The sequence below is a fragment of the Danio rerio genome, chromosome 20 (assembly GCF_052040795.2).
Source record: "Danio rerio strain M-AB ecotype USA chromosome 20, GRCz13ab, whole genome shotgun sequence".
Taxonomy (NCBI): Eukaryota; Metazoa; Chordata; class Actinopteri; order Cypriniformes; family Danionidae; genus Danio; species Danio rerio.
This window is the reverse complement of record NC_141040.1, coordinates 57,555,674-57,574,231: the sequence shown is the minus strand read 5'-3', so window position 1 is coordinate 57,574,231 and position 18,558 is coordinate 57,555,674. Positions and strand designations below refer to the sequence as shown.

The window sequence follows — 18,558 nt, the reverse complement described above, 5'->3', positions numbered from 1 at the left end:
GCACCTCTCAAAAAATGTAACTACACGTCGCAACGACGCGTAGCGCAAGCTCTGTGATTGGTCGGCTTGGTAGCGCTGACGAGTCTGGGCGGAACCAAGAGCCGCGCGTGCTGGCAGCGCGCCCAATGGAGCGATTGTTTACAAGTGTGGAGTCCCGTGAAGGAGCTCCGGATGGAAAGATTTGTTTTGTGTTTACCTCATAGTTAAAGTTGTTGCACGTCCGCCGGTTCCTGCCTCAAAATGAGCGAGTTTGAGCCACTTGTACATCCTGGATGTGTTCAGGAAAAGCAAAACAACAGCGAAGAAACTCAACACAGAGGAACATTTACACCTCACTGCCAACTAGCGTTTCAGAAGTGTTAATGCAGACCAACAGAGACAGCAGCAGAAGTATAAATGCACAGCTACAGGCGTTGCATGCGCCGTGAGTTACGCCGGTCACTTGACGCAGAAGTATAAACCAGGCTTTATCGATGCTGCGCTGTTCAGTAAGTGTTCTCGCTCAGCACAGCGGAGATTTCTTTAGTTATATCGTTTAAGTAGTTTGATATGCAGTGACATGCAGTCAAATCTTTCACTGAACAGATCCGCCACTTTTGACGCTTATAAACAGTAATATAGTGCTTGTGCTGCAGGAGTTAAGAAGGCGCAGCTGTGGTGCAGTGAGGTGTTTGCATCTGTAATAAACTACGACAGTTTGCGTTCACTGAACGGTAAGAATGATCAATAAATCCATATCAAACAGTCCCTTAAAGTCTTGTCTCGCTTTCAGTTTCGGGCTTTGGCGCATTTTGCACTCACACACAAGTGAACCATGAGCCCGATTCAGAGCACTCCCACTTCTCAAACGATCCAGGAAATGGGCCTGGGCACGGTTCGGATAGCATAGTGCGAGTACGCCCTTATGTTCCCTGCTGTATAAAGTATGATCTTATTTTACATTGCTAATAGTACACAATAAAACAAACTACTACTTTTTAAAATTATAATTAAGCAGCTAACTATTTATTCAATATAAAAATATAGTATAATAACATAAAAATACTATATAAAACAAACTTTTTTATTAATTACATTTTTAAAATGCGTTTAACATTTTTCATACAGCCTTTCTTGATTCGGTGCTTCACAAATCAATTTTCAACAAAGCAAGAGTGTAACGATTTGCTACACCATGTTAAGTATTTTTGAACAAATACATAAATACAGCAATAAATCAAATAAAATTATTAAATGCAACTGTATTTGTTTTTTATATAATTCATATGTAATTTATAAAATTTATAAATTATATAAATGGCTTTATTTAGATATATACTTTAATAAAAGTAAAAAAAATTAAATGTTTTGATATGACTTAATTTAGAAAATTTGATTTAATAAAAGTTTTTATAATGTACTTTTTTATAGTATATTTTTATTGACTACTTTTCTAATTTAAAATAAATTATCATAACAATTATAACATATTATAATACTTTTTTATATCATTATAAATATTGCATTCTAGTTACAAAATGATGATGATAATAATAATAATAATAATAATAATAATAATAATAACTATTAAATTAGCTGGGCAAAAATAAATTGCATCCAAATTAAGTTTGTTTTGACAACTTAAGTGTGTGTACTGTGCATATTTATATATACATGCATGTATATATAAGAAAATGTTTATTTATATTTAGATATAAAACATATATTCATAAGATACAAATCATAAATACATTTAAATATCGATGTAACAAAAACATTTTGTATAATTTTATGTAAGCATGTGTGCGTATCATATATACATGCATACATATACACACACACACGCACACGCACACACAAGTGTGTATATATCAAGCGGCAACCTCCCGCTCTCCCTCAGGAAGCCAATACGGAAGTAACTAAAACTGCAATTCATCTGAAATTCCGCTAGTCCTGGCCGCTCCTGGCTCCAAAATAGAGAAAATTTCAATTGAGCCCACTGTTAGAATGGCCCACTCATCCGTTTCCTTTATATTAGGTTATATTAAGTTTGCATAATTAAGGGCGTGGCCACTTGAGTGACAGCTAGGTCTCACTGGTCGCCGTCACGTCACCTCAGCTGAATCCTGCAGATTAGCCACTGAACTCGGCATATTTATCATATTTCTGTGTTGTTTTATGTGGTTTTACACAGTCAACTGCCTTTTGGACTTGTTTCCTACAATTATTAGATGGCATGGCATGCTGAGTGCACTTAATTGTGCTCACAAACCATTCACGTGGCCTCCGTTTCCAATCTCGATCCCAGTGCTAACCACTGAGCCACTATGCCACAAGCAAACATACATATTATGTGAAAATATATATTTTTCATTAGATTAACCTTTGCCCAGCACTAGTATTTTATGAATGAAGAATAACTATAAAATATTATTTAAAATATTATATAAAACTAATAATTTCTAATTAATTGAATTATTTTAATTAAATAATTAAAATTTTTAAATGCAGCATTCAGTTCAGATTTACCCAAAACACATGCAAGTTTGTTACAAAGTGTGCTGCACCATGATGAATGAATGATGTAGTGTTAAAGTGGTGTTGGTTTGCGCACCTGAGAAGGCATTGCTATAGTAACGGGAGAGCGTCTGCATGATGTCTTTGGAGTGCTGCGTCCAGGGCGCGATCTTACGGTACGTCTTCACTCGATGAACCAGCTGAGAGCCTCCATACTGCAGAGACAGAGTGTCTCCATGATCCTCATACAGCTCCTCAAACAACCTGCACACGCACAAAAGCACAGATTAATTAAACTTTGCTTAGCACTTTGCCTAATGAAAATACAAATAATCTTGGAAGTAAAAATGTGATTTAAACATTGTTTTAAAATACGAAGTTGTAAGGCAAATGTCCAAATAAGCCAATTTAATAAAACAATAATAATAATAATAATACAAATAATTAAAAACAATAATAGAAACAACAACAATTAAAATATTAAGTACAATAATAATAATAATAATAATAATAATAATAAAAATAATAATAAACAATAATAATAATTAAAAAAAATAATAATATTGATAAAAATAATTATAATGATGAGACAAATTATAATAATAATAAATAATAATAACAATGGCAAAATAATAATAATAATAATAATAATAACAATAACAATAAATAATAATAATAATAATAATAATAACTACAACAACAACAATAATAATAACAATAATAATAAAAGCAATAATAATACTACTACTTTTAATTACAATAAAAAAAAAAAAATAACAAAAAATAATAATAACAATAACAACAACAACAATAATAAGAACAACAATAATAACAATAATATTAATAACAATATTGATAATAATTACAATAATAATAATGATTATGATAATAATCAACAACAATAATAATAAACAACAACAACAATAATAATAATAATTACAACAATAATTATAATAACAATATTATTATTAATAATAATTATAATGATGATAATAACTACAACAATAATAATAATAATAATAATAATAATTGCAACAGCAATAACAATAATAATAATTACAACAATAATAATTACAACAACATCAACAACAACAATAGCAATAATAATAATAATTATTATTATTATAATAATTACAACAATAATAATAATAGCAACAACAACAACAACAGCAATAATAATACTAATAATAATAGCAACAACAACAACAACAATAATAATAATATTATAATAATAATAATAATAATAATAATAATAATAACAACAACAACAACAACAACAACAACAGCAATAATAATAGTAATAAATGAATAAGTGTTTCTGCTGTACCTCACGCAGTCGGTGTCAAACTGGAGTTTGGGTTTGTCTATCATACCGAGAGCGTAGAGCTGATACGCCAGAGCACATTTACCAACCATGAACTGAGCCGTGTTCGTTCGGTCTAGACAGTCCACACAGTTCGTCCTTAAAACCCCCGTCTGAGAAGAAAAACAGCAGAAATTATTATTCCAGGGAATCTGCAGGTTTCTTAAGACTTTAGGACATTTTTAACATCACACAGAATGAGATTTCAGACCAATTTTATAGATTCAGAATTTCAAAAAAAAAAAGCAAACAACACGAGCATCAAAACATGACTATAATCAGGGTTCTCACACTTGAACAGCAGATTCAAGGACTTTTAAAAAAGTAGTATTAATTCTAAAGAGCACCTATTTTACCCCTGTTACAAGATGCAAAATAAGTCTTTGGTGTCTCCAGAATGTGTCTGTAAAGTTTCAGCTCTAAATACCCATCAGATCATTTATTATAGCCTTCAGAATCTGCCCAATATGGTGTCTGAGTACAGGGTAGCTGTTTCTGTAGCCTGTGGCTTTAAATGCAAATGAGCGGGTTCTCCCTGCCCACTGTTCCCACATGCATGTCTGCTTCTCCTGCGTTACGTCAGATAAACAGCAGTCAGTGACAGAGAAAGTACAAAGTCAAAAATACCAAGGAGGTTTGTTTCATATATTTGTGGTGGAGTTTATTCAAGCCTTTCTGAAATGATGAGTCTCACACAAGTGGTTAAGTATTACATAGTGATTTTACTGTCTTTATTACAAACATGATCTGTTTTAAAAACGCTTTAAACTTATAAAAAAACACAGAGAATTGGAACAAATATTTTAATCCCAGTTTATTTGCACAAATAATGTTCTGTGGACATGTGCATACATGTTATTATAGAAACATGGTGCCTGCCAATCAGTTTTGTCGGAAGGGAAAACCACTTTCCCACGTCACATTGTGGTGGGCCTCAAAATCACTAGCATTTGTGTCCTATTTTAGCATCAGGAAAGTGTACAGTGTAGTGTTGGTGTACCTGTAAGCGTCCATTAGGTGTGACGGTTCCTCCAAGATCTCCCCACCTAAACAACACAGACAGATTTTATATGGTCAGCTCATACAAACACAGGTCTTTATAGCAACATTAGAAATAATAAAGACAGGTCTTTATATACACAGCAACCTCTAGTCCACTAGGAATGGTTATCATTCAAAACTGTTCAATAAAATGGCAATATTTAAACTTTGATAACTAAATTATACTTTCCGATACCTAAATGATACTTTCTGATGCCTAAATGATACTTTCCTGATATCTAAATGATACTTTCCGATACCTAAATGATACTTTCCGATACCTAAATGATACTTTCCGATACCTTAATGATACTTTCCGATACCTAAATGATACTTTCTGATGCCTAAATGATACTTTCTGATGCCTAAATGATACTTTCTGATGCCTAAATGATACTTTCCGATACCTAAATGATACTTTCCGATACCTAAATGATACTTTCTGATGCCTAAATGATACTTTCCGATACCTAAATGATACTTTCCGATACCTAAATGATGATACTTTCCGATACCTAAATGATGATACTTTCCGATACTTTCCGGTACCTAAATGATGATACTTTCCGATACCTAAATGATGATACTTTCCGATACCTAAATGATACTTTCCGATACCTAAATGATACTTTCCGATACCTAAAGGATACTTTCTGATACCTAAATGATACTTTCCGATACCTAAATGATACTATCCAATACCTAAATGATACTTTTCGATACCTAAATGATACTTTCTGATGCCTAAATGATACTTTCCTGATACCTAAATGACACTTTCCGATACCTAAATGATACTTTCTGATGCCTAAATGATACTATCCAATACCTAAATGATACTTTTCGATACCTAAATGATACTTTCTGATGCCTAAATGATACTTTCCGATACCTAAAGGATACTTTCTGATACCTAAATGATACTTTCCGATACCTAAATGATACTATCCAATACCTAAATGATACTTTTCGATACCTAAATGATACTTTCTGATGCCTAAATGATACTTTCCTGATATCTAAATGATACTTTCTGATGCCTAAATGATACTTTCCGATACCTAAATGATACTTTCCGATACCTAAATGATGATACTTTCCGATACCTAAATGATGATACTTTCCGATACTTTCCGGTACCTAAATGATGATACTTTCCGATACCTAAATGATGATACTTTCCGATACCTAAATGATACTTTCCGATACCTAAATGATACTTTCCGATACCTAAAGGATACTTTCTGATACCTAAATGATACTTTCCGATACCTAAATGATACTATCCAATACCTAAATGATACTTTTCGATACCTAAATGATACTTTCTGATGCCTAAATGATACTTTCCTGATACCTAAATGACACTTTCCGATACCTAAATGATACTTTGATACTCTAACGATACTCTACAATACCTTATGATACTTCCACTTCCGCCAAAATATAGCTAATGACATTGAGTGAATGCTTTAGGCACGTACTACACCATCAACAAATAGATTTGCTTCTAATCATCTAAATCACGGCGCCAGCACATTCAGAAATAGCAGTTTGTTTGCAAAAGCTGCTAAACGCCACCTGCCTTTGACAGCAAAAGCCACTATATTCCGAGAAGCAATCAGAAGCATGTATCGAATCATATGTGTTCAATGTAGCAGTGCACTGACACGCCGGCTTTATGAGGAGACTGTTTCATTCTGCTTTCCATTTCGATTTTAAAAGACGGAGTTTTATGAAATAGATGAGCCTGTCCGACTGTCAGTGAATGGCAAATGAAAACGTCTCTCACCTCAAAACTCTGAGCATTATAATAAAAAGAAAACACACTGTACAGTCGGGAGTGCAGCATGCATTCAGAACTTGTTTTTGAACAGCGATACAACTGAGGATTGCGGTTCTTTTATCCCACGTGGATGATGTGAAGATAAACAAGAAACCAAGACTGATTTTGACCCAAAAAATTGACCTTGTTAAAAACCAAAGAATTGCCTAAAGTAAAATCTTTAAAAGAGGTATTTCATTTACCAGCTAATAACCTTATCATTACATATAAAATGAAACTTCTGAACCTAATCAGACGAGCCTGATAAAAAATTATTAGCCCCTGTTTATTTTTTCCCAAAGTTCTGTTTAACAAAGAGCAGATTTCTTCAGCACATATCTAATCATAATAGTTTTAATAATTCATCTCTAATGACTGATTTATTTTCTCTTTGTCATGATGACAGTAAATAATATTAGGCTAGATATTCTTCAAGACACTTCTATACAGCTTAAAGTGACTTTTAAAGGCTTAACTAGGTTAATTAGGGTAACTAGGCAGGTTAGGGTAATTAAGCAAGTTATTGTGTAATGATGGTTTGTTCTGTAGACTATCGAAACACAATAAGGGGGCTAATAATTTTCACCTTAAAATGGTGTTTAAGAAATTAAAAACAGCTTTAATTCTAGCTGAAATAAAACAAATAAGACTTTCTCCAGAAGAAAAAATATTATCAGACATACTGTGAAAATGCCCCTGCTCATCATCTGAGAAATATATATATATTTATAAAAAAAAAAAATTTAAATGGGGGCGAATAATTCTGACTTCAATTGTATATATAATTGTATATATAAATACACAAAAAAATGCTATATATATATATATATATATATATATATATATATATATATATATATATATATATATATATATATATATATATATATATATATTAATTAAATGTATTTATATAATGTCCACCTTGCTCAAAAGTTCAGCTCAGAACAGCCAAAAATGAATCACTCTTCAGCACGTGGATCAACAATAAGTGCAGGAAAACAAGAAAAGTGCTGCCATTTACTTGAGCGGTGACTCAGACAGGAGGTCAGCAGCTTCAGAAAGATAGAAATAGAGAGTTTTGGACACATCTGGACTCACAGGGTTTTCATCTATGAGGAACGCAGACCACTTATTTCGGGGAAGTTTTTCTGAATGGAGGATCGAATGAGGGAGGATATAATAACATAATGAAAGTGTTTTGACCTTGTTTACGTTACAAGAACTAATCAGAAGTTTAAATTACAACATTAAAACTTTAATTAAAATAAAAAAATACATTTATTAATTAAAGCAATCTGGAAAGAGTTATTATAGTTAACCAACACTTTCATACCTAAATGATATTTTTTTTGATACCTAAATGACACTTTACTGATACTTAAATGTTACAATTTCGATATTTAAATGATATATTTTTGATACCTAAATGACACTTTTCCAATACCTAAATGTTACAATTTCGGTACCAAAGTGATACTCTTTCAATGCCTAAATGATACTGTTTTGATCCTTAAAGGATACATTTTCGACACCTAAATGACACTGTACTGATACCTAAACAATACTTTTAGATACTTAAATGATACATTTTTGATACTGATATATTTTGATAAGTAAATGATATTTTTCCAATACTTAAATGATACATTTTCGATACCTAAATGATACTCTTTCAATACCTAAATTATAATTTTTTTATACTTAAATGATATTCTTTCGATACCTAAATGACATATTTTCGATACCTAAATGGTACTTTTCCAATACCTAAATCAGGGGTCTCAAACTCGCGGACCGCGGGCCATTTGCAGCCCTCAGTGCAATATTTTGTGGCCCGCGCCGACCGCTGTACTCTGACAGAATCAGCGGAGCGGGGAGAGAGAGCGCTACCCGATCCGCTGATTCTATCCGTACACAGCGCGCTTGTCACTCAATGCGCGTTGTCGCGCGCGTTCTGATCAGCTGTGTTGTCGCGCGCATACTCAAGAGCGGTGTTATCGCGCGCCTACTGAAGGGCGGGACCGAGGGTGTGTCGCGTCGCGGGGGCACTTTTGATCATTTTGGAAGGGCACTTTCTATGCAAGACTAAAAAGGGCATGTGCTCTGCACAGGTTGAGCCCTATGTGTGCACATGCCTGCCCTGCATCTTATATATATTATCAGCCTGATCTCACGAGAAAACGTAAGTATTTAACGTTTTGCCAGTTTAGTGGCTAATTGTACAAATTCGTACGAGTTCTGTCGTACGAAATGGTACGATTTTTAAAAGGAAGCGTGGCACCTGACCCCACCCCTAACGCCAACCGTCATTGGGGGATAAGCAAATCGTACTAAATTGTACGAATTAGATTGTACGAATTCATACAAATTAGCCACTAAATGAAAAAGTTACGAATTGCCGTGCGATTGTGTTGATATTATAGGTAGATACAAACTGGTACAGACTGATGTGACTGGAGTGGGGTGGGGGTGTTTTATTTATACATATATACGCCTTTTTTTAGGTGAGGGAATGGAAGTTTTGAGTGAGTTCCCCCACTTTTTTCCCTAGGACTTCAATAAGTCAAAGTACAGGTCTAGACTTAATGATGATCATCTTCAAGCCATACTGAGGGTCTCAACTGCTTCCGCTCTAAAGCCAAATGTGGTTCAGATTTGTGAGAAGAAGCGCTGTCAAGTCTCTGGCAGCAAGAAGTAGGCAAAAGATGCCATGTTCAGAAGAACTGTTCATAATCTTCACTCAATGTTCAATTAATGTTCAGGACACTTCATGTTCAGAAGAAATAATTAAAACTGTTAATAATGACATTTGAGGACTTTTTTTTGTGAAATCCCTTATGCGGCCCAGCCTCACCCAGACTTTGCCTCCTGCGGCCCCCAGGTAAATTGAGTTCAAGACCCCTGACCTAAATGATACATTTTTGATCCTTAAATGGAACTCTTTCGATAAATAAATGAGACTTTTTACGATACCTAAATGACACTACTGTTACCCAAATGATACTTTTTCGATACTTAAATGATACATTTTGATACCTAAATGATACCTTTCCGATACCTTAATGATTCTTTTTTCCCAATACATTTTTAATACCTAATTAATACATTTTCGATACCTAAATGATGCATTTTCAATCCTTAAATGATACTCTTTCGATACCTTTCTGACATTTTTTCAATACCTATTTGATACACTTTCCATACTTAAATGTCACATTACCGATACCTAACTGATACTCTTTCGATACTTAAATGATACTTTTTCGAAACTAAAACAATACATTTTTGATACTTAAATGATACATTTTGATAACTACATGATACATTTTCGCTATCTAAATGATACTTTTCCGATGCCTAAACGATATATTTTCGATACGTAAATGATACTCTTTCGATACCTAAAAGATACTTTTCTGATACTTAAATGATACTTTTTTCAATACTACTTTTTCCAGTTTTGATACCTAAATGACACTATTCCAATACCTAAATGGACACCTACATCACACTTTTTTGATACATAAATAATACATTTTTGATACCTAAATGATGAGTTTTTTCATTAACTAACATGAAAAAAGATGAATACATTTTGTAATAAATGTATTTTTTCCCTGTTTATGTTGGTAAAACTAAAAGTGTAAAATGTTACCAACAAAACTACACATTTTTTATAAAATAAGAAGACTTTATAACTAAATAAGACTATAAATTTTGAGTTTTGAGCATCATGACCATGCAAAAAAATAATGAAATGAATAATAAATAAATAGTGTATGTGTGCGTGTACCTTTCATCAGGCCGCAGTGAGTGGCAGTAGAAGTCGGGGCGGTTGACGAAGAAGCCAGTCCTCTTCACCACACTTTCGGCGATCATACTGAGCCGATCCAACACATTGCACAGCTTACTGAACACACACAAACAACAGAGCAGAAGAAAGAGGAATAAATACATATACACAGCTTACTGAGCACACAACACGGCACAATAAAGAGGGATTCAGAAATATAAATGAGTCGTTGACTGCAGACTCTATGATCAGATAAGTTGAATCAGTGAGTTGTTAACTGTAGACTCATTATGAACAGATCATTGAATCAGTGAGTCTTTAACTGTACACTTACTATAAAAAGAACATTTGAATCAGAGTCTTTAACTGTAGAATCACTCACTGTGAACAGATCATTTGAATCAGTGAGTCTTTAACTGTAGACTCACTCACTATGAACAGATCATTTGAATCAGTGAGTCTTTAACTGTAGACTCACTCACTATGAACAGATCATTTGAATCAGTGAGTCATTAACTGTACTCTCTATAAACTGATCATTTGAATCGGTGAGTTGTTAACAGTAGACTCACTATGAACAGATTGGCTGAATCAGTGAGTCTTTAACTGTAGACTCACTATGAACAGATCATTTGAATCAGAAAGTCATTAACTGTAGACTCACTCACAATGAACAGATCATTTGAATCAGTAAGACGTTAACTGTAGACTCAATCACTATGAACAGATCATTTGAATCAGTAAGTCATTAACTGTAGACTCACTCACAATGAACAGATCATTTGAATCAGTAAGACGTTAACTGTAGACTCAATCACTATGAACAGATCATTTGAATCAGTAAGTCATTAACTGTAGACTCACTCACAATGAACAGATCATTTGAATCAGTAAGACGTTAACTGTAGACTCAATCACTATGAATAGATCATTTGAATCAGTGATTCATTAACTGCAGACTCACTATGAACAAATCATTTGAATCAGTGAGTCATTAACTGTAAACTCACTATGAACAGGTCATTTGAATCAGTGAGTCATTAACATTACTCTCTATAAATCGAAAATTTGAATCGGTGAGTTGTTAACGGTAGACTCACTATGAACAGATTGATTGAATCAGTGAGTCACTAATTGTAGACTCACTATAAACAGATCATTTGAATCAGTAAGTCATTAACTGTAGGCTCACTCACTATAAACAGATCATTTGAATCGGTGATTCCTTAACTGTAGACTCTCTATGAACAGATCATTTGAATCCATGAGTCTTTAACTGTTGACTCACTATGAACAGATTATTTGAATCAGCGATTCATTAGGTGTAGACTCTCAGTGAATAGATCATTTGAACCCATGAGTCGTTAACTATTGACTCACTATGAACTGATCATTTGAATCAGTGATTCTTTAACAGTAGACTCTTCATGAATGGATCATTTGAATCAGGGAGTCGTTAACTGTAGACTCTTAATGAACAGATCATTGAATCAGAGAGTCATTAACTGTGGATTCTCTAAAAACAGGACAATTGAATCAGTGAGTTGTTCACTGTATACTCACTATGAACAGATCATTTGAATCAGTGAGGTGTTTACAGTAGACTATGAACACATTATTTGAATCAATGAGTTGTTAATGGTTAACTCAGTAGGAAAAGACCATTTGAATCAGTGAGTCGTATACTGTAGACTATGAACATATCTGAATTAGTGAGTCATTAACTATTGACTCTCTATGAACAGATTATTTGAATCAGTGAGTTATTAACTGTAGAGTCTCTGTGAACTCTCTATAAAACCGTTAACTATTGATTCTCCATAACCAGATCACTTTTTTTTAAGTAAAAAGCAAATGTTTCCACAAGTAAAAAATACCCTAGTACAGTAGTAGTACAGTAAATTTAGTTAGTGTCCAGCACTGCTGATGATCATGGGCAGTATTATACAGCATTGCGCACCTCTTGGTGTATCTGGCCATGTCCCAGGCGATGTACTCGATGTTGTGCTCCGGCGGGAGAAACTGGTTCAGGTTTGTGATCGCTCGATAAAGCTCCTCGCTCAGGATCTTCTCATGCTTCCTCTTCTCTCGTTTCTGACCAAATCAAAACACCAACACGACCATTACTGCACGTGTTCACAATTAATGCATACAAATTAAACATATACAGCTGAGGTCACAATTACTCGCCCTCCTGGGATTTTTTTCCAATATTTCCCAAATGATGTTGAACAGGTTCAGGAGTTTTTCACAGCATTTCGTCTAATATTTGTTCTTCTGGAGAAAGTGTTTTATTTCTAGAATAAACACAGTTTTTAATTGTTTTAAAGCCATTTTAAGGTCAATATTATTCGCCCCTTAAGCAATATTAGTTTTGGATTGTCTTAAGAATAAACCACTGTTATACAATGACTTGCCTAATTACCCTAACTTTACCCTAATTACCCTAGTTCAGCCTTTAAATGTCACTTTAAGCTGTATAGAAGTGTCTTGAAGAATATCTAGTCTAATATTATTTAATGTCATCATGACAAAGAGAAAATAAATCAGTTATTAGAGATTAATCTGTTATGCCTTCCTTCTGGAAAGCACTTCAGCGGTGATAGCTTTCATTTTTCAGCATGATAATGATCCACTAATAACGGTGAACTCCAATATGGAGAAAGAAAAAGCAGCCGATGAACCACAGACAGTCATGAAATGGCCTCCACAGAGTCCGGATCTGAATATTATTGAGGCTGTATGAGATAAGAAAGATAAGACACTCTGACTGTAATGAAGAACTCTGTAAAGTGCTAAAAGCCTGATGTTACACAGCACAATTTCAGAAAAGGTCAGGACAATTAGTACGAAACAAGGGAAAACACATTCAATAGACTTTAGCTTGAAGAGGAAATGTTGTTCTGTGTTTTTATTAAGGAGACTGATTGATAATACTCTCACCGGCCACTTTGTTGGGTACACCCAGGGCTTAATTTAACCTACGCCAGATCCGGACACTCTGAAATCTGATCTGGCACCTAATTTTACCGATCCCCCTCCTCTCCGGCCTTTGTTCACTTTCACTTTCTTCCGTGACTCCGCAACCCTCTTCACTTTCGTCTGCAACAACCCCCAGTCTTCACTTTCGGCCTTCGTCCGCGACACTCCTCTGCCATCCATGAGCCTAAAGTGTGCCAAGAAAATCTCCCGCACACCATTACACCACCACCACCAGCCTGAACCGCTGATACAAGGCAGGATGATCCATGCTTTCATGTTGTTGAGGCCAAATTCTGACCCGAACATCCGAATGTGTCAGCAGAAATGGAGACTCATCAGAGCAGCAACGTTTCTCCAATCTTCTATTGTCCAGTTTTGGTGAGTCTGTGTGAATTGTAGCCTCAGTTTCCTGTTCTTAGCTGACAGGAGCGGCACCCGGTGTGCTCTTCTGCTGCTGTAGCCCATCCGCCTCAAGGTTGGCCGTGTTGTGTGTTCAGAGATGCTCTTCTGCAGAGCTCGGTTGTAGCGAGTGCTTATTTGAGTTACTGTTGCCTTTCTATCAGCTGGAACCAGTCTGGCCATTCTCCTCTGACCTCTGGCATCAACAAGGCATTTGTGCCCACAGAACTGCCGCTCGCTGGAAATCAGAGCATTCTCTATAAACCCTAGAGATGGTTGTGTGTGAAAATCCCAGTAGATCAGCAGTTTCTGAAATACTCAGAGCAGCTCGTCTGGCAGCAACAACAATGCCACGTTCAAAGTCTCTTAAATCCCCTTTCTTCCCCATTCTGATGCTCGCTTTGACCTGCAGCAGATCATCTTGACCATGTCTACATGCCTAAATGCACTGAGCTGCTGCCATGTGATTGGCTGATTAGACGTTTGTGTTAACGAGCAGTCGGACAGGTGTACCTAATAAAGTGGCCGGTGAGTGTATATTGTGCAAAAGTCTTAGGCCAACAAAGCAGTTATAGTGCTCAGGACATTTTTGCTCAGTATTGTATGTGGTGATTTGGTGGATAAAGGGTTAAAGGATGAATCAGAAACTAAAGCCACAGTATTTATCATTTCTGGAGGGCATCAGATGTGCACTGAAGCACATGCTGTGTGCGGATGCAGACATACCGAGCAAACTCAAACATACTCCTCTATAGGGAATCATGACTAATCCACCATCAAGACAATCTCCATCACACACACACACACACACACACACACACACACACACACACACACACGTGATCAATCCGCCACTATTTGCACATGCTTTTGAGCGAATTTTCTTAGAAATCATTGTGCAGTTGTTTGAGTCCTCCTGCGGGCAACAATAACACACACACACACACACACACACACACACACACACACACACACACACACACACACACACACACTCTCTCTACTGGAGGCCGATGAAACAGACACACACAGAGAGTTTGTGCTGGAGGTCAACACACTCGCAAACACACATGCACAGTGTGTGTTTGAGCGCACACGTGTGATGACCACATGGTCCAGCGCGCTAAATGAGTGTGTGGAGTTAATTGCGCTGCATTCTTAGCATGTAATGTGCTTCATTTGGGTCATTAGACATCTTTTGTCACGCTTTTATGTGGATGGACACACACACACACACACACACACACACTCTAAAACAAAGCCGCAAACACGCATGCACATGTGTTGTAAAGCTGTCAGCTGCAAGTTTGGGTTTAATTCTGCGTATACAGATCTGTTTTTGGCAGCTGGTGTTCACACGGACATCACGTGGCTTGTGTGTGTGTGTGTTTTGGTTTAAAGTGGACTGGTGATTTGGGTCTTTGTTCTGTGGTACCGCGTGATGGTCAACGTGAGTGAGAAGGGAGATTGGGACTGGAGCTTTTACTCAAAAACATCCCTGTGAGAGAGTGTGTGTGTGTGTGTGTGTGTGTGTGTGTGTGTGCTTCTATGTGTGTGCACTTAGACAGGTATTTATAGTACGTACATTAGAGGTTGAAAGGGTTTGTTTTAAGTATTTTTTTAAATAAATTGTCACTTTTTTATCAGTATGGATGCATTAAATTGCAATAAAAGCTTCAATGTTGCATGTGATTTAAAAAAAAGTTGAAGTATTGTGAGGTGGTTGGTGTATGGTCCGTGTACGTTGCGTTCATTCGATTTTTGATCTTAAACGAAATTATAAAAATTAGGAAACGGCCATTTTTCCTTTTTTCATTTGCCCACAAAAAAATTAAATAACTAATTTGTGCTGGATTTTAGTTTTTTGGTTTTAGGTAGGAAAACGGATAAAAGACTTTAAAATTCATTATCCAGATGTAGGCGGTTCTGAAACGCCTCTGATTGGTCAATCAAATCTGAGCTCCTGACGTCGCCCTCAAAATAATAGTCCTCTGCGGATCAGCAGCCAGGCATTTAATTATTATTATTTGATTTTAAAAATAATAAAAACTAAAATAAAATAAAACTAAACAATAAAAAAACACTATAATAATAATTATTATTATTATTACTATTTTATAGGCCTAGCTTGGAAACAATCGTGCAAACCAAATGCTGCTCGAAAATCTTTTGCTCAGCATCAGGTGCATAGCAGCAAATTTGGCGGCGAACTATAACAGTAATGATAAATTGTAATGATAAAGGTCTAATAATACTGCTAATATATATATATATATATATATATATATATATATATATATATATATATATATATATATATATCTATATATATATATATATCTATATATATATCTATATATATATATATATATATATATATCTATATATCTATCTATATATATATATCTATATATCTATCTATATATTTATATATATATATATATATATATATATATATATATATATATATATATATATATATATATATATATATATATATATATATATATATATATATATCCTACCCTAAACCATATATATATATATATATATATATATATATATATATATATATATATATATATATATATATATATTAGCAGTATTATTAGACATTTATCATTACAATTTATCATTACTGTTATATACATATACATATAATCAGTTATTTATATATCCTACCCTAAACCAAATATATATATATATATATATATATATATATATATATATATATATATATATATATATATATATATATATATATATATATATATATATATATATATATATATATATTTGGTTTAGGGTAGGATATATATATATAGCATCAGGTGCATAGCAGCAAATTTGGCGGCGAACTATAACAGTAATGATAAATTGTAATGATAAAGGTCTAATAATACTGCTAATATATATATATATATATATATATATATATATATATATATATATATATATATATATATATATATATATATATCTATATATATATATATATATATATCTATATATCTATCTATATATATATATCTATATATCTATCTATATATTTATATATATATATATATAAAAATATATATATCCTACCCTAAACCATATATATATATATATATATATATATATATATATATATATATATAGATAGATAGATATATTTATATAAATATATATATATATATATATATAAATATATCTATCTATCTCTATATATATATATATATATATATATATATATATATATATATATATATATATATATATATATATATATATATACACACATATATATGTGAATATGTATATGTATATATATATATATATATACACACATATACATATTTTATATGTATAGGAATTTTAAAGTCTTTTATCCGTTTTCCTACCCTAAACCAAAAAACGAAAATCGAGCCAAAATCAGTTATTTAATTTTTTTGTGGGCAAATGAAAAAAGGAAAAATGGCTGTTTCCTCGTTTTTTAAATTTTGTTTAAGATTAAAAAATGAATGAACGCAAAGTACACGGACTGTGTATATTTTGGTCATTGGATTTTTATTTCAGAAACTGATATTGAAAACTTAAAAATGAGTTGTTATTTGATTTTCGTTTTAAAATTTAAAAACGAAAATTGAAATTCAATGCGTTTATGATTTTGGTTTTTGAATTTTAAAACAAAAATAGAAAAAATAGCTTTTTTTTTCATGATGAAAAACGAAAAGCAAAACTCAAATAACAAATTTCCAATAACAAAAAATTAAATCACCAAAAAACAAAAACAAATAAAGACTTGTTTTTTTATATTCTGAGAGCAGATAGGCCTTTACTGGGGTAAAATAAATGCTCATGTTATAAAGACATGGCGAGGGGGAATGTAATGTAATGCAGTGCTTCTTGTACAATCTGAGACCCACTTTATATCGTATACCACTCAGCCAATGGAGATCGCTGATTTTTAAAGAAAACTGACCTTAAATGCGCTGATTTTATAATAATACAGTTCACCGGAAGCGCTTAACCCAGGTTACTGACAAATTAAAAGTCCTTTAGCATAGTTCCGCTTATACCCTATAAAGTCAGCTGGATGTGTTTCTACCTCTGTGAATCTCACCTTGACCAGGTTGAGGATGATGATTGGGGACCCAAACCTCTGCATCATCTGGTCAAAGTGTAGAGCAGCGACGTGAGCAAATGGGTCAGCCTGGTCCACTGACAGAAAAACACACAGATCATCACATTAGAGAAACATGCATACTGGTGAACAGATTGGAGTAGTGATGGGCGATGTGACTATGCACAGATAGTGATGTTATGATAACATTGGGGTAAAATATCATGGTATTGTGATTACTGCTCTAAAATATGCTCTTTTTTAATGTCTGGGTAAAAAAAAGCAACTTTTTCCACTCATTAAACACATGGGGCTCTATCACACACGTGGTGCAATAAGGCGCAAGGTGTGTTTGGCCTGGTTTGTTGCTTTTTTCAGACCAGCGCAGCAATAATTTTCCTGTTTTGCGCCACGCTGTTTAAATAGCAAATCCATTGGCACCACTTTGTGGACTCATGTGTGTGCTGGTCTATAAAGGAGGTGTGTTAAGGCGCATTGTTGGAGTTTTGCTATTTCGAGGAATTGAAATAGACCAAAAGCTCTAAAGTCCA

At 33.8% G+C, this 18,558-nt stretch overlaps 1 protein-coding gene across 8 annotated transcripts in view; it reads right to left on the bottom strand.

Annotated features, from left to right (window-relative positions):
- Positions 1-18,558, bottom strand: part of fig4a (FIG4 phosphoinositide 5-phosphatase a) — a 125,892-nt gene that overhangs the window by 64,568 nt on the left and 42,766 nt on the right. For 7 of the 8 annotated variants that reach the window (XR_015517417.1, XR_015517418.1, NM_001442771.1 and 4 more), the window contains 6 exon segments: positions 18,008-18,105; positions 12,482-12,615; positions 10,522-10,638; positions 4,860-4,905; positions 3,824-3,972; positions 2,594-2,760 (listed from right to left, as the gene is read on the bottom strand). Coding sequence is in view for 5 of the 8 variants with exons in the window: in NM_001442771.1 (NP_001429700.1) it covers positions 2,594-2,760; positions 3,824-3,972; positions 4,860-4,905; positions 10,522-10,638; positions 12,482-12,615; positions 18,008-18,105 (711 nt within the window). In the remaining 3 variants the exon portion in view is untranslated. 8 annotated transcript variants of the gene reach the window in all.